Source organism: Oppia nitens, unplaced genomic scaffold (genome assembly GCF_028296485.1).
Source record: "Oppia nitens isolate AA-2021 unplaced genomic scaffold, nextdenovo-longstitch-racon4-pilon3 scaffold16_pilon_pilon_pilon, whole genome shotgun sequence".
In the NCBI taxonomy this organism is placed as follows: Eukaryota; Metazoa; Arthropoda; class Arachnida; order Sarcoptiformes; family Oppiidae; genus Oppia; species Oppia nitens.
The window spans coordinates 910,685-937,221 of record NW_026533195.1 but is presented as its reverse complement, the minus strand read 5'-3'; the positions used below and the strand labels follow the sequence as shown (position 1 = coordinate 937,221).

The 26,537-nt window shown below is 29.6% G+C and overlaps 1 protein-coding gene across 1 annotated transcript; it reads left to right on the top strand.

Annotated features, from left to right (window-relative positions):
* The first annotated feature begins 21,584 nt into the window (after positions 1–21,584).
* On the top strand, positions 21,585–23,110 carry LOC128965235 (ADP-ribose glycohydrolase MACROD2-like). The gene is made up of 4 exons (XM_054311886.1): positions 21,585–21,795; positions 22,074–22,151; positions 22,281–22,621; positions 23,096–23,110. The coding sequence occupies exons 2-4, from the start codon at positions 22,109–22,111 to the stop codon at positions 23,108–23,110; spliced, it is 399 nt and encodes a 132-aa protein (XP_054167861.1). The 5' UTR covers positions 21,585–21,795; positions 22,074–22,108.
* The last annotated feature ends 3,427 nt before the right edge of the window (positions 23,111–26,537 follow it).

The following is a 26,537-nucleotide window of genomic DNA, read 5'->3' as shown; positions in this document are numbered from 1 at the left end:
ATTGCTTTATTACACTCTGTTGCTTGCGTGATTTGATTAACCCGAAATGTAAAACAAACATATTTATGACCAATGTATTGACATTCCATATCATTCCTATCAATTTCAGCCAAAATTTCGTCTTCTTTGGTATTTAATAACCAAACTTTTTCATTGGATTTTATCGAAATTGTTGGGTCAGTAGAACTAATATTTAAACAATTACTAGATAAACATGAAAATGGTAGGAAATGCGGTTTATATATCTTATATTTCCTTTGCGTACCTCACCTTACTAACGGTATCCTTAAGGAAACGTATACATAAGTTAAATTAGCGTTAAAATTCATTGCTACTAATGGTAGAGAGTAATATAATTCTTTCTCTTCATAGCTAATTGCAAAATTAAATTGGTTATCAGAAGCAATCATAATCTCACTTAAAATTGCATTTAGTTTCTTCCAGCTTAATAAACCAGGACTTAATTTTCCCTCATATAATGTTGAAAAAATATTCTCAAACGTTTGAATGCCATCTAATAACAAAATCATTTGGTTCTGTAATAAATTATTTTCCGAAAGTTGAAAGTCTCCATATAATGATAATAATGTTGACATATATAAAATATTCTTTATACCATTTAATGTATTATTAATGATACCAATTTGATTAACTGTATAAGTTTTTAATTTACTCAATTTAGCATCAAATTGTTCCATTGCTGATGCCACCTCTTTTCCAAATCCATCCAATTCATCTTTTAATATCTTAACTGTATCTGTAACGGTATCTAACTGTCTTTCCAAGGCTCCTATTTTTTCACCTAGTTCTTTTCTCTCGTGTTTTCCATTTATAATTTCGCTTACACCGTATACTCCAGCTGCTATCACGGCTCCTACCGCCATTTCGATAACTACTCGTTTTTTACGTATCTGTCTGGTCCTAAAATCTCTTAGTGCATTTACTATAGTCATTTGGATTTGAGACTCAAATTCTATCATATTGTTCATTATAGCATTGCAGGAATCGTTTAATGATGGTAGTAATTCTTTCAATTCTTGTCTAGTTTCACCATATTTATCTTCAGTATCTATCAAATCCCATAAGTTTTTGTTTTTAAATATTTCACATAATCCAGTTGGTTCAACTGAAGTCAATGCAAAGTTATTGAAAGGAAATGGGAACCGAAATATATGAATAAATTCGTCTGAAAACGCATAAAGCGTTCCAATTTCATCATATTGTATTCCATGCATTCCTGCTTTAATAAGATATGTTGTGTTTTCAAATCTTGATTGCATATAATTTTCACTAGGCTGTTGTGAACTATCGATCACTTGATCTTGAGAGTGTAGCAATAAGCTGGATGTTTGTTGTTTTAAATTTGCATAAGGTATTAAATACGGTGCTACAGATTTAGATAGTCTAGGTGTTGTCGAAATCTCTACGGCCTCAGTGTAAATTTCTTGAATTGATGGATCATCTATGTGAATTTCATTTGTTGGCTGCGATGCGTCAATCAATTTATCTCTAGGTGGTCTGCTGGTTATTGGAATAGGTTTAAAAGGAGAAGTAATTGAATATAATTCTATAATTTTTTGGTTAAGATCATAATAATCGGTAACATTAACCGTTTCATTGTTATCATTGGTAGCTATGTTAGAAATCTTTTGTGTTTGGACTTCTACGGCATCAGTAAAAATTTCTTGTAATTCTGATTTATCTAGGGTCGTATCATCCGAATCATTTAATGGATCTCCAGTAGTAATATTAAATTCAAGAGGATCGAATTCCTCTTCGATCAAAGCTTCCTCCCTCTTATCTAAAATTCGTTTGTCCTCAAACGAGAGTAGTTTTCTTGTTTTAATACTTGCTGTCTCACGTTTAATAATTTTCTCAGGGTGATCCAAATATACCGTTTGTCTAACCGTCGCTGTCTGACAGACAGTTGATTTGGGAGCTAATACCTTAGTAGAGGTAAAAACGATATTTATTTTTTCAGTTGTAGTATAAGTAACATTTATTGGTAATACACTAATTATACTCTCGATATTAGTAACGGTGTTATTAATATAAGATGTAGTAGTTTCAATATCTGTAACAGTTTCATTGATATAAAAAGTAGAAATAACAGTATCGGTTATAGTATTGTTAATGTAAGATGTAGTAGTTTTAACATCTGTAACGGTGTCATTAATATAGGAAGTTGAGATTAAAGTATCTGTTGAGATAATAGTCGAGTAATTAGTTATAGTTTCATAGATTTCTTTTATACTCGGTGTTACAACTATTTCCGTTAAAACTTCTGGGGTTAATGCAATTGTGACATTATTAGTTACCGTTTTGGGTTTAATAGTTGTTGTATAGTTATTTTGTACAGTTTCGGTGACAATTATGTTACTACAATTGGTAATTGTTTCCGTCTTACTGTGATATAAAGGCGTTGTAATAATACTAGTTTTGATAATTGGTTTCTCATATATCGTTCTATTAAATGTAACCGTTTCTGGTTTCATCTTAATAGTTTTTGTATGTGTTGAATTTATAGTAACGTACTTTTCAGGTAAAATTGAAGTTAATGTAATCGGCTCTATATTTTTAGTTTTAGTTGAAGTTATTGTAACTGGTCGTATTCTTTCTGTTTTAGTTGATGTAATTGTATCGGTTACCGTAGAGAAATTGAGTAAATAAGTGTAGGTTTCATGAATTATTGGTAATTTAAATTGTTTCGCTCGACAAGTTTCTTTGGTAATTGTCGTAGTAGTAGTCAAAGGTGGTAATGTGACAACACTGCTAACGATGTTATAAAAAGTATATTTTGATATATCGGTATAAGTCACATTAGAAAAACTATATGATGTTATTGTTGAATAATCGGTTACCGTGTTAACAAATTGTTTCCATGAGGTTACAGTTTGTAACCCAGTTGTAGTCGTTGTGGTCTGTGGTTTTTCTATTATAATCGATTTCTGTTGGATAACTGATGTCGGTTGATATTCGGTTTCTTTTATCGTTTCAAAACTAGGTTCAATATGAGAAGCGATACCTAAACGTCGTGTATTAAATTTTTCTGATATGTTGTTGCTTCGAAATTCAATTATACTCATAAGAGGGAAATAAAGAAAAACTTGTGAATCTTCATTCTTTTGTGTTTTTAAATTATGAAGAAATATAATCTTATCAATTTGTTTTATATTTTCACATTTATGTAAATTAGTACTAGACATAAATGCTGGCTGTACGATAACATTTTCATTTGGTATATCTATTAATTTGCAATATTCGTCGTAGATTTTTGTGAAAGTATCATTTATTTGATTAACATAAGGCATGTAAGCTTTGCCAGTTAATAGATTTTCATAACCTTTGTCTACGAAAACTTGTTCAGAAAGTGTTAGCACCCAGTTTGAATAAACTGAATTGTCTTTTCTGAATAATTCTTCTTTTGTCCAAATATTATACTCACAATTAAATGTTTGCGAAATGGGCACAGCTAAAGTATATTTGTTTTTTATTTCAGAGTTGGAAACGGTTCGTGTGTTACAATAATTATTTTGAATAACATAGCTGTCGTGATTTAAAACAGACTTTAGTTCGTATGCTCGATTAGGTGGAAACAATTCACTACTCGCTAATAAAGTTATTTCAACATAATCAACACGGAGACAAAAACTTAGTTTTATAATCAATAAAAATAAGATGATTAAATTATACATTGTGAACAGTAACTATAGCCACAATTAAAAATATTTACCATCCAATTTATTATTGCGTATATATCCTCCGTATGATATAAGTATACATATAACACAATATATAAGAAAATGATCATAGTGACACATAACATCTTTCTTAAAAACAAAATAACATTTACTTTTATAGTATATTTTTTTAAGAACATGCGCAATAAATTTGTTTAGAATTGACAAATAGGTTTATCTTAATAGATAAATTTATTATTTATTTGTTTACAGATAATAAAATTAAAACAAAACTTTATAAATAATTATCATTATAACTTTAAAAAATCTCTATTAATCTTTTGATTTATTCTAGTTTAACAAAAAGATCCGAAAACTTTTCGTAAAGTATATTCATCCATCGTTCAAATTTTCTGATATCTGTTGAGTCGTAACAACTACAGCGATAACAGATTCTTAAGTGTTCATCAGTATCTTTTAAGTCAACTTGGATAGTCTCTTCAAAATCATTTATTTTACTAATTAGTATATCCATATCAAGTAACGCTTTGTTTTGATCATTACATCTTGAAAGAATAGAATATTTAACATTGAAATACATACCAATACATTTAATAGCTCTTAATTTTTCGTTAACTACATTTCGGTCCCCACTATTAAGTCTTCTTTTCAGATTGTCATATTTTTCACGTATTGCATATCCCAGATGTATAAATTTATACGCAAAATTAATAGCTTTCTCATCGAAATTTTCTACTAAAATGATAGATTTCTTCGTTGAACTGTTATATCGTTGATTAAACAACTCACATACATTGAAAAAATGACTATAAAGTAATCTGTTTGTTCGATTACATATAGAGCATTTTATTAGATGTCGTTCAAAAATCACTATTTTATCGATAACTGGATATTCGATTATGTAGATTAAATCAAACAACTCGTTAACTAATCCATTAATAATAATGAAATGTTGTCTTTCAATCAATGCTTTAAGTATTTGATTATATTTGTGAATACACATTTGGAGTAATATTTTAACACGCACATTTTCGTCATTTATTATAAGTAATGAAACTCTATTATATTCATTAACTAAAGAAACTTTAAAATGAATAAATTCAAAAAACTGTTGAAAATTTCTTTCTAAACCACCTCCTGCCATGTCCAAAAGTAATAAAAAGATGTACGAGGTAGTAATCGATTAGGTTGCAAGAAAATATCGTGTGATTAAATGAGAAAATTTTGTCATGTTTACACTATTTTATACTATTTTTAATGGAAGTAAACCTGTTTGACAGCTTTCAGTAATTACATTTTGAAAAACTTTTTTATAAAACAGCTTTACATGTTTCTATACCATATTTGATTTCAATTAATATTTCAATGAAATTAACAAAATACTAGCATTACTAATAAATTAATTCTATATTACATCTTTGTAAAATCCTGATCATCTTGTCAAAAACTATAATAGATAGAAAAATGATGTAAATTTCATTTTATCTGTCTATTAATTCAGTACAAAGTACTGTCAGCAGAATATTAATTTTCTTAATATTTCCTCGATATTCCCTCGTGAATTACATATTTTTATGAAATTTTCTATTGTAATTTCTTAACTAAAAGAAATATAATTTTTTCAATATAGCCATTCATATTGAAATTAAAAATTACCTCGTGCGGCAAATTTTTTTTTTTTTTTTTTTTTTCATTTTTTAGTTTTTTGTAAATATCTCAAAAACTATAATAGATAGAAAAATGATGTAAATTTCATTTTATCTGTCTATTAATTCAGTACAAAGTACTGTCAGCAGAATATTAATTTTCTTAATATTTCATCGATATTCCCTCGTGAATTACATATTTTTATGAAATTTTCTATTATAATTTCTTAACTAAAAGAAATATAATTTTTTCAATATAGCCATTCATATTGAAATTAAAAATTACCTCGTGCGGCAAATTTTTTTTTTTTTTTTTTTTTCATTTTTTAGTTTTTTGTAAATATCTCAAAAACTATAATAGATAGAAAAATGATGTAAATTTCATTTTATCTGTCTATTAATTCAGTACAAAGTACTGTCAGCAGAATATTAATTTTCTTAATATTTCCTCGATATTCCCTCGTGAATTACATATTTTTATGAAATTTTCTATTATAATTTCTTAACTAAAAGAAATATAATTTTTTCAATATAGCCATTCATATTGAAATTAAAAATTACCTCGTGCGGCAAATTTTTTTTTTTTTTTTTTTTTTTCAATATAGCCATTCATATTGATTTTTTAGTTTTTTGTAAATATCTCAAAAACTATAATAGATAGAAAAATGATGTAAATTTCATTTTATCTGTCTATTAATTCAGTACAAAGTACTGTCAGCAGAATATTAATTTTCTTAATATTTCCTCGATATTCCCTCGTGAATTACATATTTTTATGAAATTTTCTATTGTAATTTCTTAACTAAAAGAAATATAATTTTTTCAATATAGCCATTCATAGTGAAATTAAAAATTACCTCGTGCGGCAATTTTTTTTTTTTTTTTTTTTCATTTTTTAGTTTTTTGTAAATATCTCAAAAACTATAATAGATAGAAAAATGATGTAAATTTCATTTTATCTGTCTATTAATTCAGTACAAAGTACTGTCAGCAGAATATTAATTTTCTTAATATTTCCTCGATATTCCCTCGTGAATTACATATTTTTATGAAATTTTCTATTATAATTTCTTAACTAAAAGAAATATAATTTTTTCAATATAGCCATTCATATTGAAATTAAAAATTACCTCGTGCGGCAAATTTTTTTTTTTTTTTTTCATTTTTTAGTTTTTTGTAAATATCTCAAAAACTATAATAGATAGAAAAATGATGTAAATTTCATTTTATCTGTCTATTAATTCAGTACAAAGTACCGTTAACAGAATATTAATTTTCTTAATATTTCATCGATATTCCCTCGTGAATTACATATTTTTATGAAATTTTCTATTATAATTTCTTAACTAAAAGAAATATAATTTTTTCAATATAGCCATTCATATTGAAATTAAAAATTACCTCGTGCGGCAATTTTTTTTTCTTTTTTACTTTTTTAGTTTTTTTGTAACCCGTTTAGCAACTTTTGTACTTAACAGGTCTAACAACTTTTATATTTAATTCCTTTATGCTTATTCAATTTTAGTACTGTATGATTCAGTTTTAAAATAACTTTTGAAGAGTCAACATGAGTGGAATAAAGAGAATTGTTGATATTCGAAGAGTCGGTGCGTCAAAAGAGTACTGTGTTTGTTATAATATCGAAACTTTAACTAATGGTGATTGGATTCAAGAAGTTGATTTCTTTTCTATTTTATCTGATAACCGTCTCATTGACCAATTATACCTAATTTTTATCCATTGGTATTTTTCCTACCGTCACGGTATCATCCCATATATCATGAATAATACCGTAATATATGATCGTGATATGAGCATTCCTAATTGGCAGACCACTATTCCGCCATATTATTCATGCTTATTAAATCAAAATGGAAGAGCTATGAAACTGTTATTCAAACGCCTTAAAAATTGCCTACTCTACGAGGCTTTTAATTTTACCATTGGATGGACAGATTATCACTATGGCGATTCCATTATGGATAAAAAGGTTGGCACAATAATGTTTTTTAAAGATGTCCATCAAGACTGGGGCAATAACTATCTGTACGATCGAATTGTCTTGTTTCGTCTCATTGTCGGAACAAATTGTATCAATCAAAAGGATACTAAACAATTGAACAAGACACTCGAAACATTGGATATGGAAGGACATCGTCTCACCAATATCAACGTTGTTGCAAATTATTATAAAGTACTTTTTCCTGATAAAGTCTTTGTATTTTTATATTGTTGTAAAAATGATTTGGTTTTTGATTATTTCCTCGTGGGAATTGTCCGTAAAAATCGTTGTCAAGTAAGCTATAAGTTATTTAATTAAACATTTTACTTGTAATAATTTGATTTTTTTTATAGTCATTATTAGATTTTGATTTTTGGTTGCCAGGCCATCCGTTACTTCCCAATGGTATAGAGCATCAATCCTTAGTATCTCTTTCAAACCGATTCAAATTGGCTTGTAAAGTACCTATTAACCTAAAGGTTCATTATTCGAATATTGTCTCAAAGGTTGATTCTTTAATTCAATGTACTGAGTTTGTCGCTAAATTACTTGATAAAGAGACAACTATTGTATCAATTGATTAATATATTATTTGATTTAATAAAATTTTTCAATTATGATTAATAAATATTTAATTTGTTATCACATCATTTAAAGTATGAATTTAGTAAGCCATAAACTAAGGTATGTATTTAGAAATAATTCGACTTAACATTAATCGTGATGTAGACATGTGACGTTAATCCCATAATGAATTTAGCATATCGTGACGTAAAATTCATCGTGAGATAAGTATATCCTCACGTAATATTCATCGTGAAATGAATGTTATGACGTAAAATTCATCGTGAAATAGGCGTTATGACGTAAAATTCACCGTGAATTAGACATATTGTGACGTAATATTCATCGTGAAATAGAAATTATGACGTAAAATTCATCGTGAAATAGACAAATTGTGACGTAATATTCATCGTGAAAAAGAAATTATGACGTAAAATTCATCGTGAAATAGACATATTGTGACGTAATATACATCGTGAAATAGACATCACGACGTAAAATTCATCGTGAATTAGACATTCTGACGTAATATTCATCATGCCGTAGACGTCACTACGTAAAATTCATTGTGTAGTAAACGTTGTGACGCAATATTCATTGTGACGTCATCTAAATGGTATATATAACTGGTTTTTAAAACAAGTTAACTGTTTGTTTTTCTCGTATACATATATATATTTCTTTTATACTCATTGTATAACTAACCGTTCATCAGTAAACATGGCTCTCATTACACAGTTTGTTGACAGACGGTATTTTGATGATGATTATGAGTATTATGTGGTAATAAATAATCTTAACATCAGAAGAGGAATATGGTTAAAAAAAGAAGAGTTTAAAGATGACCTGGATCGTAGTAGTCTCGTTAACGAATTATTTACTACATTTAATCACTGGTTTGCTAATCATCGATATGGTATGCGACCATATATCAATACCGATAATTTGATTGTCTACGAACATAATATTGATCAAGATGTCAATATCAACATGAATATACCTGACCATTACTTCCTCGACATATCAGCTGCTCATCGTGCCAATACTATCTTAAGACAACAAATACAGCAATATGTCACCGAAGAAGCCTTTAACTTCAGCGTGGGCTTCAACGATTGTCGAAGACTGCCTATAGATGAAAGACTTCTTGAGGGAGCCATTCCAGAAACACTGGACCGAAGAATAACATTGGTTGACTTCTTCAGAAGTGTCTATAGATTATGGAGGAATAGTGGTCTAAACAACCACTTCCTCTTGTTTCAACACATCATAGGCAGAAACTGTGTTGTCGCTAATGATAACATTCCGTTTAAAAATTGGATGCTTGATATCGGACTTCGTGGATATATTTTGGTCGAAATAAATATTGCAATAAATTACTTAGTTAACTCTCATCCGAATGAACCCGTTATCTTCTTATTTTGCAATAAGAATAATTTCGTATTTGATCACATAAGTGTTGGTGTCATCAGAAAACAGAAGCGATCAGTAAGTAAATCTATTATTATTTCTTGATTTATTTTATGAGTGAATTTATATATTCTTTCGTTTAACAGAATACACTTGATGTTGACTTCTGGATACCTGGTCATTTTCTGTTCTCAGATGGAAATGGTCAACAAGTTTACCGTGATTTGGCCAGTTATTTTGGAAGAGAAAGAGGTTTACCAGTAAATACCCTATTGCATTATTCAGGAAATATCAATCGCGTGGACTCCATGATGCAATCATTGCAATTCATTGCCAATCTCATTGACAATCGCCCTACTGAATTATTTTTTAACTAAATTTTATTTTTTGTTTGTTTATATTTGTATTCAAACAGGTTTTCCTTCTGAATACTGGTTTTGGGTTAAATAAAAATTTATTTTTCAATTTGTTTGTTATACAATTATTTCATTTGCAATTTGATTTGTGAAATATTCATTTAGCAACAGACTTTCACTATGGTAAATAATATAGTTAGGAAAGTTTTATGTTTTAATTATTTTATTTTATAGAGTATAATCTATGATTTGACCGAAATTGTTGATCATCGCTTTGCATTTGGTAATCATGAATTCTTGGTTTATCGCAGAGTCATAAGACCAAAAGCTTTATGGATCACACGAGATCAGCTTTTGATAACTTGTCGAAGAGGTCTAAGACGACGTCTATTACACGCTTTTTCGTACTGGTTTCTTAACACTAGGTACGGAGCTAGACCTGTGATCACTGATAGTGATCTTCTTCCTCTACCACGACCAATACCTCGTGACCGATCACTTCCACGCACTTTGCGGTATTTATTTGGAGAAGAAATTGGTATCGCTAAGGATAGATTGTGGTGTCATTTTCGCGATTATATAGTACTAGATCTGTTTGATTTTACAGTCGGTTTTAACGATTGTACGATTCAAGTCTTTGATCGTCGTGTCGTAATTGTTAAATTTATCTGCGAAGTGTTTACCTCATGGAATGAACAAAATCTGTTTAATGATTACCATTTTTCTTCATTCATACTCGGTCGTAATACTATTCAGGATATCGACCGTCGTTATCTAAATATTTTCCTGACTAACCACAATTTAGATATGTTTACTTTTATAAGACCCATCTCGGCAGCAGATCTTAATGTGGGCGAAAACAATCAAACAAGTATTATGCTTCTTTGCCGTGAAGACAATTTCATTCCAGATTTCTTCTCTGTTATCATTACTAAGCGAAATAATGGTATGTTTTTTTTAATATAATCTATTTGTTACTAAAAAATTTTTCTAGAGGGAAATCTTCATGTTTATCACTGGCTTCCAATAAGATATGTTTTTCGTGATGTCTATAATCCGAGTGTTTATTACTTTGATGGTTACTTACAGGAACTAAGACGTTTTTCAGCGAATAAATTAATTGTTGAAACTTTCTATGCCAACGTGAATGCAACTGTGGATTCACTTATATACTGCTTAGAAATGATTGCCCGCTTGTTAGACGGATACCCATTTCTTGATGTTTTAAACAACAACTATAATTAATTAATAATTTTTTTTTTGTTTTATTTTATAATTTTGTAAATTACATTATTCATTAATTACAATTGATTTTTATATTGAATAAAATCAATTTGATTTATATAATTTTACTTAGTGATTGTATTATTAATGAAATTTTTAATCAAAGTAATATACTTAAGATATCTCTTCTTAATGTTATCCGTAGCAAATCTGCAATGATCACATTTATTTAAGTGATCTATATAGTTTCCAATATCCATAACTATAGGATATTTAAATAGTTTAATCGAGTTGGATAATTCATTCAACAGAAACTGTATGCCCGCGGCAGTAGTCGGTTTCGATCCTAGAATGACGTAGTCAATAATTTTCACCGCGGCTTTTGCTCTGATAGTCAAGTCTACCTCAAAGTTACATAGGTCATTGATGCTGAAATTATCCCCACTCATTATCAGTCGGTTTAACTTTTCTTTAATCGTAATGTTGAGATGGATAAACGTATAAAACGCAACATTATCTTCGTTTGAAACCCTTATCTCAGGTACTCTTCTCATTCCTTGTAGTCGTTTATGGAATTCGTTTCTTGCTTTCATGAATTCAACAGCAAACTTGGAAGGTATCGTCTTGCAATGCCAACAAAACTTTATATGATCCACATAGGTTTCCACGGTATAGATCATTGGGTCTTTTAATAAATCGATTAATGAGAAAAACTTCCTGATGTTTCTTTCCCAATCCTTAACCAAATTAACTTCAGGCAACATTTTAAGCAACACACCATACTGTCTCATAACGTTTTTCACTTTTTCCTTCTCTCCTACCTCCTGCGTAAAAAAGTTTCTTCTTTTTAAGGCATAAGCAAAGTGAGCGAATTCACAAAACGATTGATAATCAACTACAACAACTTTATTTTTACGAGACATGTTTTGCAACTAAAAATATTTACTAAAATCGTCGAGCTTTTATAGCTCTTCATGGAAAACCGGTTATAATAAATTCAACGCATTTTCATTAATTCTATTTTTATTTTATTTCATTTTTCATTGAACCAAAATTACAAATTTATTCAATTTTAAAATAATAAGCACAAAAACAATATTCTCTTTCCCAAATAATTTCAAGTTTTCTTTTCATTTCTTCGGTTTTTTCGTCTTCATTATCCAATAAACCGAATGCAAATTCATATGGTGGTGTATTTTGCTTATATAACACAAATACCTTATCTTCGCTCTTGTTGGCCTCAATGCATTCTATGCAATTTTTTGAATATTCTTCTTCTCTTTTAGTCACTTCGGTGGATATAGCCATATGAATCAATTTTCTTCTATATAGATCCATATTAGCTTGTATCATAGGTAGCCATTTCATATATTCACGTTGAAGTGCGTCAGGGAAGAAATTACACTCTTTGCATTGTTTGCGGTGAATACTATAATTTTCAATTTCCAAAGTAATAGGATCTTTAAAGTTGGTTATACTCATAAAAAACACTCTGATTTTGCCTGCTACATATGTCTGGTCGTAGTCCTCTTTTGCCATTTCTTCTTCAATCTGAATAATTGAATTATACGCATTTAAAGCAAGTCGTCGTTCGATATCGTCTTCTTTATAAAGTTCAAGACATTCGGCTCTTTTCAATAATATTCTCCATTTCTTAAGTAGAGTTGTCTTTGAATGAAACATAAGATATATCATTTGCAATTGTGCATCACTTATCTTTTCTCCAGGCAATTTTACCATTATACTCAATAACCTTCTGAAGTCTTGCTCGATTTCTTCAAATTTACTCACTTTCCACAAAGCAGCCTTTGAACATACTACACAATGATGTTTATGTTCTTCTATTTTATCCACTTCATATTCTAGTGGTTTTTTCAGAGTATCAATTAGGGCAAACATTTGTATAAGGTAGAGATACAATTCCTCTCTACATTTTTCTTCAGCAATTGCATCATGAATTCTATTATAATAATAGCAGACACTAGCAAGTGTAGATCTTTCATGAATTTTTTGATAATCACCATTTTTAAAAGGAACTCCTTCATTAAGTCTTCTGATTATAGAAACCTTAAGATGAATAAAGTTATAAAAATTTTGAATATTTTTACTGACGACTCCAGCCATGTCACTTAGTTTGTTTTTTGCTTATAATAAGTCTTCTATATATACACTACGAAATGTGAAACATAATCTACGCATACTCAGTTAAATATTGTTCCTAATATAAGCTTTTATATGATATAAATTACAAAATGATTAATCAAGATTCATATCAAAAACATCTTTCAGTTCTTGCATTTTGCCGAAAATAATTTGTGTCCAACTATGAAACATCTGTAACTCTTTAGGGTTGAGTTGACAACATAACTCACATTTTCTCAAATGTTCTTTGTGGTTTCCGACATCAAATAGCATGGGATTTTCAAAGCTCTTTAAGGCGTTAAACAGTCGATTCAAATATATATCAATCGTATCAATATCGTAAACACTAATTAAAATCCCTGCATTCATGACGTCTAATGCATTCATTGCGTCTGCAGTACATTTCTTTTCTTTCAAATTTTCATAATTAATACCATACTCTCTAATAGTTTGATTAATCAATTCCATTTTGTTTCTCAAGAGGACATCAAGATGTATATGAAAATAGATAGTCCGTAATGCATTACAATTATAGCCAGGTACATCCTTTTCCGCTAGTTTTAAGCATGAGTCATACATAATTTTAAATTCGCTTTGTATAATAGAAAAATTCTGAGCGTATGTTTGATTGACATTAAAACACAATATACACCGATTGTTGTGATATTTATAAAACACAATTGATTTAATTAAAGGTCTATTTAATTTTTTGATCAAATTAAATAGTTCAAATAATACATTAAGTAATTCACCCTTTGGCAGATTGTTTATTATGCCCACTGTAAAAATTTGATATATTTCTTGAAGATATTCAAGCAATTTTAGTTCTTCCATTTTTTCTTCATGATCATCCCTTTGAAAAACCTTTTCATATCCTTTACAAATACTAATTTTTAAATGGGTATATTCATAGAATGTTTGGAAATCAACTGGTTTTGTATTATTATTTAGTACAACATTATGTTTTCTTAGTGACATTATTATACAGTCTAAGTTTATGTAACCTATAGAACTTTTATTTTATACTTCTCAAACACTTGAAAAACTGGTTTTATTCAATACAGTCAATTAATTTTTAATACTATAAAATAGAATGTTTTTATTTCATTTGTCCTATTGATAAATGACTCGCAGTTCTAATTAACTATAACTATATTTAAAAAAAAATAAATATGACTCTTATTAATAAGTTTGTCGACATCCGACTTTTTGATGAACATATATCTTATTTGATATATACTGATAATTATGAAAACGGCATATGGATAACTGAAGAACAAATGTGGGCTTATTTCGGTTATGATGACCGTAACTACCAGTTATTTCGTGCCTTTCGTTACTGGTATAAAAATCGTCGGGTTGGTGACTCTCCTAACCAGAATGACTCACTAATAGAATTAGGTACCGACGTACCTCGTGAATATAACATCCCACTGTTTTATACTTATTTGTTAAATCCTCATCTTCGTATCGCCGGTCAAATTGTACGCACCGCTTTAGACAGACTTATCCGACATAATGGCTTTGATTTCACAGTTGGATTTAGAAACATGATGTTTCACGGTGTGTTGTATGACAAAAGGAACGTCATGATGTTATTTTATCAATGGATTTTCAGTGATTGGAGACTTAATCGGCTTTTTACCGACTTCCATGTTTATCATCATTTAGTTGGTAAGAACACACCTCGAGATATTGACGTCCCAACGTTTAACTATAGAGTTGTTAATACTTTGGTCAAACCACACTGCTTTGTTAACATTTATTACGCCATTGAACACCATATAAGATTTAGACATCATGAAAATTCGATTGTTTTACTAAGCAAAACATATAATGGCGTCTTTGATCACACTGGAATCATACACATTAGAAAGGAACAATTAAACGATGAAAATGAGGTATTTAGTTGTATAGTTTATTTTAATTTTATTATTCATTATAAATGTTAATCCAAAAAATAGGCTGTCTTATCGTTTACTATCTGGCATCCTGAAAGATATGACCAAACTGTGGCTTACGACTGGGCTGATTATAATGACTTCTGTGAACTATATGCAAGCCGAATGAAACTACCTTATCAATTCACCATGCATTTTTCTGGTAGTAATCGTCTGGTTGACTCGTTTGTACAAAGTATGCAAATGATTTCAATACTGTTAGATAATGAACCGAACGAATTCGTTTTGTAAAAATTAATTTTTTATTTCAAAGATTAAATAATGATTATACATTAAGAATTTAATAAAATTTAAGATTAAAGTCTATTAAAACATTGTGTTTAATTGCCATCACCGCGTAACTAATTAATTAATTAATTTCTTGAAGTATTATTCATCGGTAATTTCGCATGTAATACACTCATTGATTATTTCCTCTAAAGGTGTAATGATTCGTCCATGTATTGTTTTCTATTGCCATATCTACTTCACGACTACTTGGGTTAATACATCCCATAATGTAATTGAAATAAAAATCTTTCAATTCAAGAAGTCCGACACGTATTATATCCCCGACCAATAAAACTTTAATCCGTTCATCAACCATTGCAAAGATTGTACAGTTCTGACAATCCTTAAGATGAGCAAAGCAATTACCGATATCAATTTCAATAGGCATTTCAAAAGTTTTAATAACACTGAATAATTCATGGATTAAATCTTCAATAAATTCGTATTTAAAGTTTAACGTTTTAAATCTCTTAATGATCATACAAAGTAGTCGAACTGTTAAGTTTGTTTTGTTTAACTCCAATTGTTGATCAAACTTTTCTCCCAGAATTATCTTTTCTTTTAGTAAATATATCCGCTTTCTTGTTATCGTCGTGTACATATGAGTAAACTCATAATAACTATGACTATCCAAAGGTTGTATTTCTTGTGACATAATTAAGTCACTTCTGTAACTGATCGATGTTATTCTCACAATGCACTATGATTGGCTTCAGAATATATATCTCATATTACTTGATTTTTAAAATATTCAAAAGGATTTTAAGCAACTCTATATAAAGGTCTAGTTTGTTGATTTATTAACTTATTAATTTTATTGGAAAGTTCTTCTGAAACGATAATAAAACAGATTATTTCTTCTCTCACTTGACTTTCACAACATAAGTTACAACAAGTTAAATGGCTTGAATAATCCCCAATATATGCATCAATAGGTTCTTCGAATGTATTTAAAATGTTGAACAATGCTTCTGAAGTATTTGAAATAAAATCCATTTTTGATTCACTTGATATAATACTACGATACAAAACATTATAAATAAATATTGAAACTTTTGTTCTAAACAACTCGTTGATTTTATTAAACGATAAACCATTAATTATTTGTTCTTTTAATAAATTATACCATTTCTCATTTAAGACTACTGATAAATGAACAAATTCATAGTAGGTCTGAGTATAAGTTTGAACAACTTTACTCATTTCTACAAATAATATTACATGAAATAACATTAAACAGTCTTTTATACTAAAATTTTATTAAATACGATTATAATTCAAACAGGTTTTACTACATTTACATAAATGCGAATTCAGAGTAAAACAAGGTTATCATAAGATAGAAAGTAAATCTTAATTAATAAAAATCCCATTACCACTAATTTAACATATTTCTTTAACATAACGTAAGTCTATTAGTTTAATTTTAAATTCTTTATGATGTCATCAACATTTTTACACATTTCTTCATTGTCGGAGAATTCGTCCACTGCGTAAACAGATTGAAATAAATCTTTATGTTGGTCATTCACTTTTTCCAGTCTGTTTTCATTATTAACTAAAGTATCAACCATCTCATTGATGATATTGTCTGCCGTCTGAATTGAGGATCCTTCATCAATTCCGATGGATTCTTCAATCTTTATTCTTATATAATCTTGAACGTAAATAAATCCCTTGACCGCAGTTGTTATCGTTCTCATTAAACAGTTGTTACATTTTTCTTGATGATCAATATAATATCCGATACCAACACGAATAGGTATATCAAATCCATTCAACTCTTTGAACAACGCATCGATTGTGTAGAAAGTCACCTCTATTGCTGAACCTTGTATTATATCGGCAACAATCGATTGATGGATTTGTAAAGCCAACCGGGTTTTAAATAGTTCAAGATGTTTATTAAATGTTAATCCCATTTCCTTTTGTTCATCCATTAGCTGAATAATCTTTTCAACCAATGTATCAGATAGGTGCATAAATTCATAAAAAATTTGATGATCAAAATATAAACTTTTAGACATTCTGAAAAAATCATTTGAGCTTTTAACTAATAACATTTTATAATTTACAAACATTTATATACATTTCATTCTGTTTATCGGGACTTTCTGCACTGTCGCATAACCTCCTTAATTCTCGTTATTTCGTAATTGCTTGATTCTTTTTCTCTTGTCCATTGATATGAGATACCCCCTGCGTCATCAATTTGAGGTTGTGTCCGTCCTTTTTTATGCTGTTTATAGATGTCAACAGTTAATTGAGAATCAATTAGCGGACTATGTCCTTTAGATTCGGTATCGTACTCTTGTATATATTTATTTTTAATACTATAGGATAATGTCTTCAAACCGATTTTGTCATTTTTACCATTTTTGCCGTGAAATATAGGTTGAATATCGGTTATTTTCTTAATGGACTTATAGTCACTTAATCCCATTACTTTAAGATCTTTTGAGATATCAGCTCCAAGAATGTGATATCTCTCCAGATAATAGATAACGTGATCTTTCGCTTCTTGAAGACTTATTCCCTGTGTCATTTGGCCATTAGTGACACCAGAGTATTTGGTCATTGGGTTTACATCTTTCGGGTTTTGATAAATAAAACAATGAAAAATACAATTACTTTTCAAGCCGTATTTAATCAATTGTCGAGTTCTTAATCTACTACAGATTGCGACACGTATAGGAACTAACCCATTGCTCTTTTTATTTTTCCCACATTCAATATCGAAGCCCAACTCAACGTCTAAAGGAGGATCCTTATCTTTATGTACCGACAAATTAATCAAATCTATTTTTGGAAGTTTCTTCTGCGTACCTCTCTTTGTTCTCCCGAACCTCTTATTAGATCGTGACGTATTTTTATATTTTACTTCATTATCCTTTAAATTACTTTTATCTACACTTTGAGAAATCATTCTGAGATCCTTAATTTGTTTACTATCAATCTGCACAATAATTTCATCGTGTTTCTGTGAAGTAATGCCATAATTCACTCTGTTATTTGGTTCCACGTCACTTGTATCGGACATTTTGTATTCACTTTTATATTTCCGATGTTCTTGAAATTCGTAACTTATTCTCTCGGCATTGTACTTTCCTAGATTGAAGTCTTCTGAAACACGAACACGACAGCATAGTATACAAACTACATCCGTCGGATGAATCGATGATTTATTACATGTTTCTTTACATTTATTAATGTAATTATAGTAATCATCCAGCTTTTTATAAAAAAGAACCTCTGAATCTTTTGTTTTCTTGATTGATATACGCAAAGAGTTACCAAACTTTCTTTTATACATAACTTGTTTAAATTTCGCTATCATTGATTGTAACGAAAACTTAAGAGATTCCACAACGACTAATTTTTCACATAATCTCTTTGAAATCATTGGGTTTCGATATATCATTTGATTAATATTCTTTATTTCCTCCAATATAATGTCATTCCACACCTTAAGTTTCGATCTATATTCCTCATCTCTTTCAAATTCTCCTGAAGTTATTTTATCTTTCGCGTCGTTGGGGTTTTTTCGGGTTACCATCACTGCATAAACATAACAGACGCATTATAAGCTTTTGGAACTGATTCCATGTGTTTAATGCAGCGCGGGACAGAAACTTTATAATCGGGTGCTCGCGACACGCTGGCACACCGTAGTCTCGTTGCTGTTTTGGGTGTTTCAGCTCACCGTCTGTTATATTTCTGGTGTACAGCACACCACTGTTTATTAAGATGTACAGCTCATCTCACAAATGTTGTCCATTGACCATTTCTCGTCTACCATCGAAATCGAAGGACCGGACGATTTGTTTTTTTTTTTTTTTATATTTATAATTTTTATTTTTTGGACAAAAGACAAACAATAAACGATGACAAACAACGTCGCATCCTGGTTGGCTCGCCAAAAATGTAGCAATTTCCGTGCGGTAATTCACTAATATAGGTTGAGAGATAGTCCTCTGTTAAAGTCGCGCTTACTATCACCTTCTCCAGCGGTAAAGTTGACACAGAAGCTACACGGATCATCATCACCACGATGATGACACCCTCAACAACAGTGATCGCAACGCATTTGCATTTATATTCATAATTTATAATTCAAAAGTGCCTTATATGTACTAAAATTATCACTTACAAAGTAAACCTCACTTAGCTTTGATTATGTCGAGCCGTTACGATCCTGCCGTTTGTTCCGCTGTCTCGTTGTTTGACATCTCTTGTTTACTATCTATACTCACGATATACACTTATAATACATACCGATTACTTACTCTAACTTTATCATACTTAACCTATGTCCGACTCTTCAGTCAGAACTACTACTTAGATCTATGTTTTCATAGATCTAAACCCATTATTTGACTATTACAGTCTGCAAATATGTCTCGATCGGTGTTTCCACCGAGAGACAAACCTTAAGGTAACATTTCTGTTACCTACTAAATCTATGTCTCGATCGGTGTTTCCACCGAGAGACAAACCTTAAGGTAACATTACTGTTACCTACTAAATCTATGTCTCGATCGGTGTTTCCACCGAGAGACAAACCTTAAGGTAACATTTCTGTTACCTACTAAATCTATGTCTCGATCGGTGTTTCCACCGAGAGACAAACCTTAAGGTAACATTACTGTTACCTACTAAATCTATGTCTCGATCGGTGTTTCCACCAAGAGACAAACCTTAAGGTAACATTACTGTTACCTACTAAATCTATGTCTCGATCGGTGTTTCCACCGAGAGACAAACCTTAAGGTAACATTTCTGTTACCTACTAAATCTATGTCTCGATCGGTGTTTCCACCGAGAGACAAACCTTAAGGTAACATTACTGTTACCTACTAAATCTATGTCTCGATCGGTGTTTCCACCGAGAGACAAACCTTAAGGTAACATTTCTGTTACCTACTAAATCTATGTCTCGATCGGTGTTTCCACCGAGAGACAAACCTTAAGGTAACATTACTGTTACCTACTAAATCTATGTCTCGATCGGTGTTTCCACCGAGAGACAAACCTTAAGGTAACATTTCTGTTACCTACTAAATCTATGTCTCGATCGGTGTTTCCACCGAGAGACACACCTTTGGATAACATTTATGTTATCAAATATACCTAAGACTGACTATTTCAGTCTGAAACTATGTCTCAATCGGTGTTTCCACCGAGAGACAAACCTTAAGGTAACATTACTGTTACCTACTAAATCTATGTCTCGATCGGTGTTTCCACCGAGAGACAAACATTAAGGTAACATTACTGTTACCTACTAAATCTATGTCTCGATCGGTGTTTCCACCGAGAGACAAACCTTAAGGTAACATTTCTGTTACCTACTAAATCTATGTCTCGATCGGTGTTTCCACCGAGAGACAAACCTTTGGATAACATTTATGTTATCTAATATACCTAAGACTGACTATTTCAGTCTGAAACTATACCATGATCCGAGGTTTGCCTCGGATCAAAGCCTGATCTACACTCCTGCAGGTCGGCATACTCTACATGTCCTACCTATGCTCCCATAGGCAGACATAATACATGCCGAATCTACGCTCCCGCAGATTGGCATACCTTAAACTAAAACTTACTTATAGTTGAATCCGTGCTGAGTTGCTGATGTAGTGCGCTCCTGTTTCCGTTTGATGATGACTTTATTAATAACACTAATACTTACATTATAAACTCTGATAATCATACTTACTTAATTAACCTTTAAATTACTTCGCTAGCTTACACTTTCTTAAGGGACTCAGGGCCAAAGGCCCGAGCCCCTCGAAACACTTACTCTTTAGTTGTGTTAAATCCCTTTATTTATGTGTTTCAAGTATAAAAAACAACTAGAGTACAACACTTCACGTCTATTCACTCTGAAGACTTGATGAGAACTCTCTGAGAGTTAGTAAAACACTAACTCTCTTCACAGTGAAAACATAGCGATCACGCATGTATGCGCTGTCGACTTATTTTTCTATTACTGACTTTTCAATATGACGTGATTATACCTAATTGGCTATACATCTAGTTTCGTATATTTAATAGTTAAGCCCTATTTTACCTCTACACCCATTATTCTAAATGCAGTTTAACTCAAACTGAACCTATAATTGATATATCTTTATGGAACCTAAACTTATACTATTTTTCATATAACATTCTCGTTATATTTATAGTATTCAAATAAATCTAAGAGTACCTGTGATAATCATTAGGAGCCGACATCGGCCAAAACAAGATTAGCCCTCTCACCGCCTTAATCTTGACCTAATCCACGTGGTATATCACAATATCAATGTAACAATCAGTACGTAACATTGGACTCGGTTAGCACGTGGCACGTGTATAATCGGGAAAATAAGCTAGCTAAAAATTGTCAACAAAGTCAATACCGGGTCAATGAGGAAATCAATGATAAAGTTTCCGTATATTTTGGTGACATAACAGCCCTTGAAGTCGATGCCATAGTTACGTCAGCCAACCGTCGACTGGCACCTGGAGGTGGAGGTATAGCCTATCTATTAATATATATATATATGACTATTGTTATTACACACATATACATACATACATATACATACATACATATACACACACATACATACACACACTCATACATTCACACACTTACACACATACATACACACACTCATACATACACACACACACATATACACACACAAACACACACATACACACACATACACACATACAAAGTCTAACTTATTTTGTTTAATTATTTAACAATTTTTTGTATTTTTTTATTAATTAATTTATCTTTCAAGTCGATCGGGCCATACGTACGGCTGCCGGCTATGATATGATTGATGCCGAGTGTCGGTCACTAAACGGCTGCCAAATGGGTATGTGTCGGGTGACGGGTGGCTATCGATTGCCAGCTAAATGTTAGTATAGTTAGCCCAACAAAAAAAATGTCATTAAAATTAATTTACTTCAAAATACTAAATACCTATTTATTTTTATTACTGTAGATGTTATACATGCTGTCGGACCAGTAGTCAACAGCACCGGTAGTACTTATAGTGGTGGATCACTACAGCAGCCACCTAACAATGATCATCTATTGGTTGGCTGTTATCAGCACCTGCTAGACCTGGTAGCCTACAGGGGCTGGAAATCGGTAGCCATACCATGTATATCGGCCGGTGCTAAAGGCTATCCACACGATAGGGCCGGACATATAGCTTTGAGGACAGTACGCCAATGGCTTGAATCGAATCCATATGCTAGTAGATTGGACAGGGTCATATTTTGTCTATACCAACAACAAGATCTAGATGTCTATACTAAGCTAATGATAGAGTATTTTCCAGTATTTATTAAAAGTAACCTTGCTAGTTTTTTTTATAAAAAAATATCTGTGTTTAATTTAAATATAATAAATTAATTAGTGTTACAACTACCATGGTTAATTAATTAAGTAATTAATTAATTTGTTTTTTTTATCTATAAATATTTATAAGTTATAGTTTTTATATTTAATTTTTTTTTAAATTAGTAATATTGTAATTAATTGGAAAAATAATAATTTCATATTAATCATTTTTGTTTTATTAAAATTAAATAATTTTATCAATTACTAAATATAATATTAATATAATTATTTTAAAAATATAATGTAATTTTATTTCTAAAAATTATTTATTTAACATAATTTTTTCTATTAAAAAATATTATATTTTATAATTATTTTTATATATAAAAAAATATATTTCATCACAAAAATATAATTATAAAATTTATTATCATTTATTTTTAATTACAACTGTATTAATCTGATTACAAGGTTGTACAAACATAATATAATATTTTATATGAATATTATGTGTGTATATGTATTACATGTTATATAATAATAATAATAATAATAAATATCAAACAATTTTAAGTAAAATGTATTTATAATAATTTTTAATAAACATTTTTTCTTTTAAAAAATACATTATAAAATTTTACAAACATTATTATTATGTTATGTATTGTATTTTTTTAAATGTAATATTAATCTAAAAAATTATAATAACTATTTTATTACAGTATATATATATTATATTAATAGTTAATTTATAAAATATTACAAAAATTATTAAATTTAATACTATTTTTTAACAACATTTAATTTTGAAAAATTTTTTAAAAAACTATTAAAAATATTTTAGTGATGACAAATATATTTAACTAATAACTATATAATATTATATATTTAACTACAGTAAATAACATTAAAATTATTATTATTATTATTTAATTTATTGATTGCTGAAAATAAAAAACAACTAAATGTAATGATTTTTATTTTATTTTTTGTTGAATTAAAATTCAACATAAATAATATATATACTAATTATTTTTTTTAATAAAAAAAACTATTACTGGGCAAACATTTATTAATTAATTAATTAAAATTTATTATTATTATTATTTTTAATTTTTAATAGACAACTATCCCCTACTATTACGCGATGACCTTGGTCTTTGGGGATTAGCATTACTTTTATAACGTATACGTTGCATAACAGTAGGCTGTCCTCCTCCATCACTACCGCCGGGCAATGATGATGACTGTTGGGTACCGTTATTAGCACCACCACTACCACCACCACCACCATGTCCTCCATGTCCACCATGACCACCGTGACCGCCATGTCCACCTCCGACAATATAATGATAACCATGGCCTAGCTTATAGCTACCGTGACATGCTGTAAATATAGTTAATTAATTTTATTATTAATATAATTAAAAAAAATTAGCATAAAAAATAATAGAATTATTATAATTAATATTATAATTTTTAAAAAATTAATAAAAATATAATTTAGTTTTAAAATTAATAAATAATATAATTTAGTTTTAAAATTAATAAAAAATATAATTTGTTTTAAAATTAATAAAAATATAATTTTTTTATAATTAATAAAAATACATTTTTTAAATATATTTTATTATTATTATTATTATTATTTATTAACTTACCAAATACATCATTGATAATGTATATTATTGAAATTAATATGATTGAAATAATTTTTAAATTTATTAAAAATAGCATGGTAATTTATATTTAAAAACTAAATGTTATAAGTTTTTTTTAGATAAAACAATTTAATTAAATAATTTTCATCTAAACTGATTTGTATGTCTGTAATAAAAATATTTTATTTATTTTATTATTTTTTTTTGAAAAACCAACTAATTATGTTAAAACAATTATTATAATAACAAAAAAAAAATAAAATAAAAACATGCAATCAATTAATCTAATTATTAAAACAGCTTAACAATAGTTAAACATATTTCTGTCTAATAATGCAATAATAATAATAATAATAATAATAATAATAATAATAATAATACATTAAAACAAACAGTTCAAGCACTATCACAAAGAATCAGAAGATATAAACAACAAAGCGAAAGACGAAAACAAAATACAATGTTCTATAATAACGAAAAAATGTTCTATAGAAATCAAAATAAAATAAATTCAAGCAATATTAACAATACACCACAAATAGATGAAATAGAAAACTACTGGAAAGAAATCTGGAGTAACCCAAAGGAATATAAAGAATCTAATTGGATAAATGATATTGAAGATGAAAATAAAGAAATACCACATATGACTTCAGTAAATATAATAAAAGATGACTTAACCGAAGCCCTCAAGAAATCCCACAATTGGAAAAGCCCAGGACAAGACAAAATACAAAACTTCTGGTACAAACACTTTACAACAATACATGAACCAATGGCAATAGCAATGGATAAAATAATACAAACAGGACAAACCGATGACTTCCTCACTTCCGGAATAACATATCTACTCCCAAAAACAGAAAATACATCAGATCCCAGCAAATATAGACCAATCACTTGCCTAACAACAATGTATAAAATCCTAACATCCATAATATCAACAAAAATATATAATCATTTAAGCAACAAAAACATAATAGCTGAAGAACAAAAAGGCTGTATAAAACACTCAATGGGCTGTAAAGAGCAATTAACAATAGACAATATCATAACAATAAGAGCTCGTCAAAAACATAGAAATCTTGAAATGGCATACATAGACTATAAGAAAGCATTTGATTCAGTCCCACATAAATGGTTATTAAGAGTGTTAAAACTATATAAAATTGACAACACACTGATAAACACACTAGAAAATATGATGAAAAAATGGAAAACTAAATTGTGTGTCAATATAAATAATGGAACAAAAATAAGTACAGAAATTAAAATAAACAGAGGAATATTTCAAGGCGACTCGCTCAGTCCTCTGTGGTTCTGCTTAGCCTTAAATCCACTGTCATCATTACTCAAAAAGTTAAAAGGCGTAAATCTAAAGTCAAATGATACAAAATATAATCTAACACATCTACTATATATGGACGATTTAAAACTATACGCCGAAAAAGAATCTGATTTAAATGCAATGTTAAAAACAACAGAAACTTTCTCCAATGACATAAATATGGAATTTGGATTAGATAAATGTGCTATAATGAAATTGAAAAGAGGTGTCTACTCAGAGAGACCTGAGTACGAAACTGATAATGGATATATAAAGGCACTAGAAAATGGAGATATATACAAATATTTAGGTATTAAACAAATGCATAAATCTAAAATGACAGCAGTTAAAGAAGAAATAAAGAAAACATTAAATCAAAGAATCATTAAAATACTAAAATCTCAACTAAACTCAAACAACAAATTCAAAGCCATAAACACTTGGGCAATACCTGTACTGACATACTCGTTCGGAATAATAAAATGGAGTAAAACAGAACTCGAGACCATCGAAAGACATATAAGGCGACAACTTACAATGTTTGGAGTACACCACCCTAGAAGTTCTGTAGCACGACTATGTGTTAGTAGAAAACATGGGGGTAGAGGGTTACTAAACATTGTAAGCCTTGAGGCCAAACAGCGAGAACTGTTGAGAAAATACCATCAACAAAAATGCTATGTCTCAGAGCTCCACAAAATAACATCAACACTCGATTACAACTACACACCTCTAAACCTCAGCAATATTGAACATCAAATAGGTATACAAAATGAAAAAGAGAGGATTAACACATGGGCCTCAAAAGAACTCCACGGAAGATACCGGGCAGAACTCAACCAAACACACGTAGACGAAGAAATGTCTACAAAATGGTTGAAGTACGCCGGTCTTCACGGAGAGACAGAGGGGTTCATGATGGCAA

Coding starts and splice junctions, on each gene's coding strand:
- LOC128965235 (XM_054311886.1), top strand. CDS start 22,109: ATGATTGATGCCGAGTGTCGGTCACTAAACGGCTGCCAAATGG. Junction 22,152..22,280: donor ACTAAACGGCTGCCAAATGG/GTATGTGTCGGG, acceptor TTATTACTGTAG/ATGTTATACATGCTGTCGGA.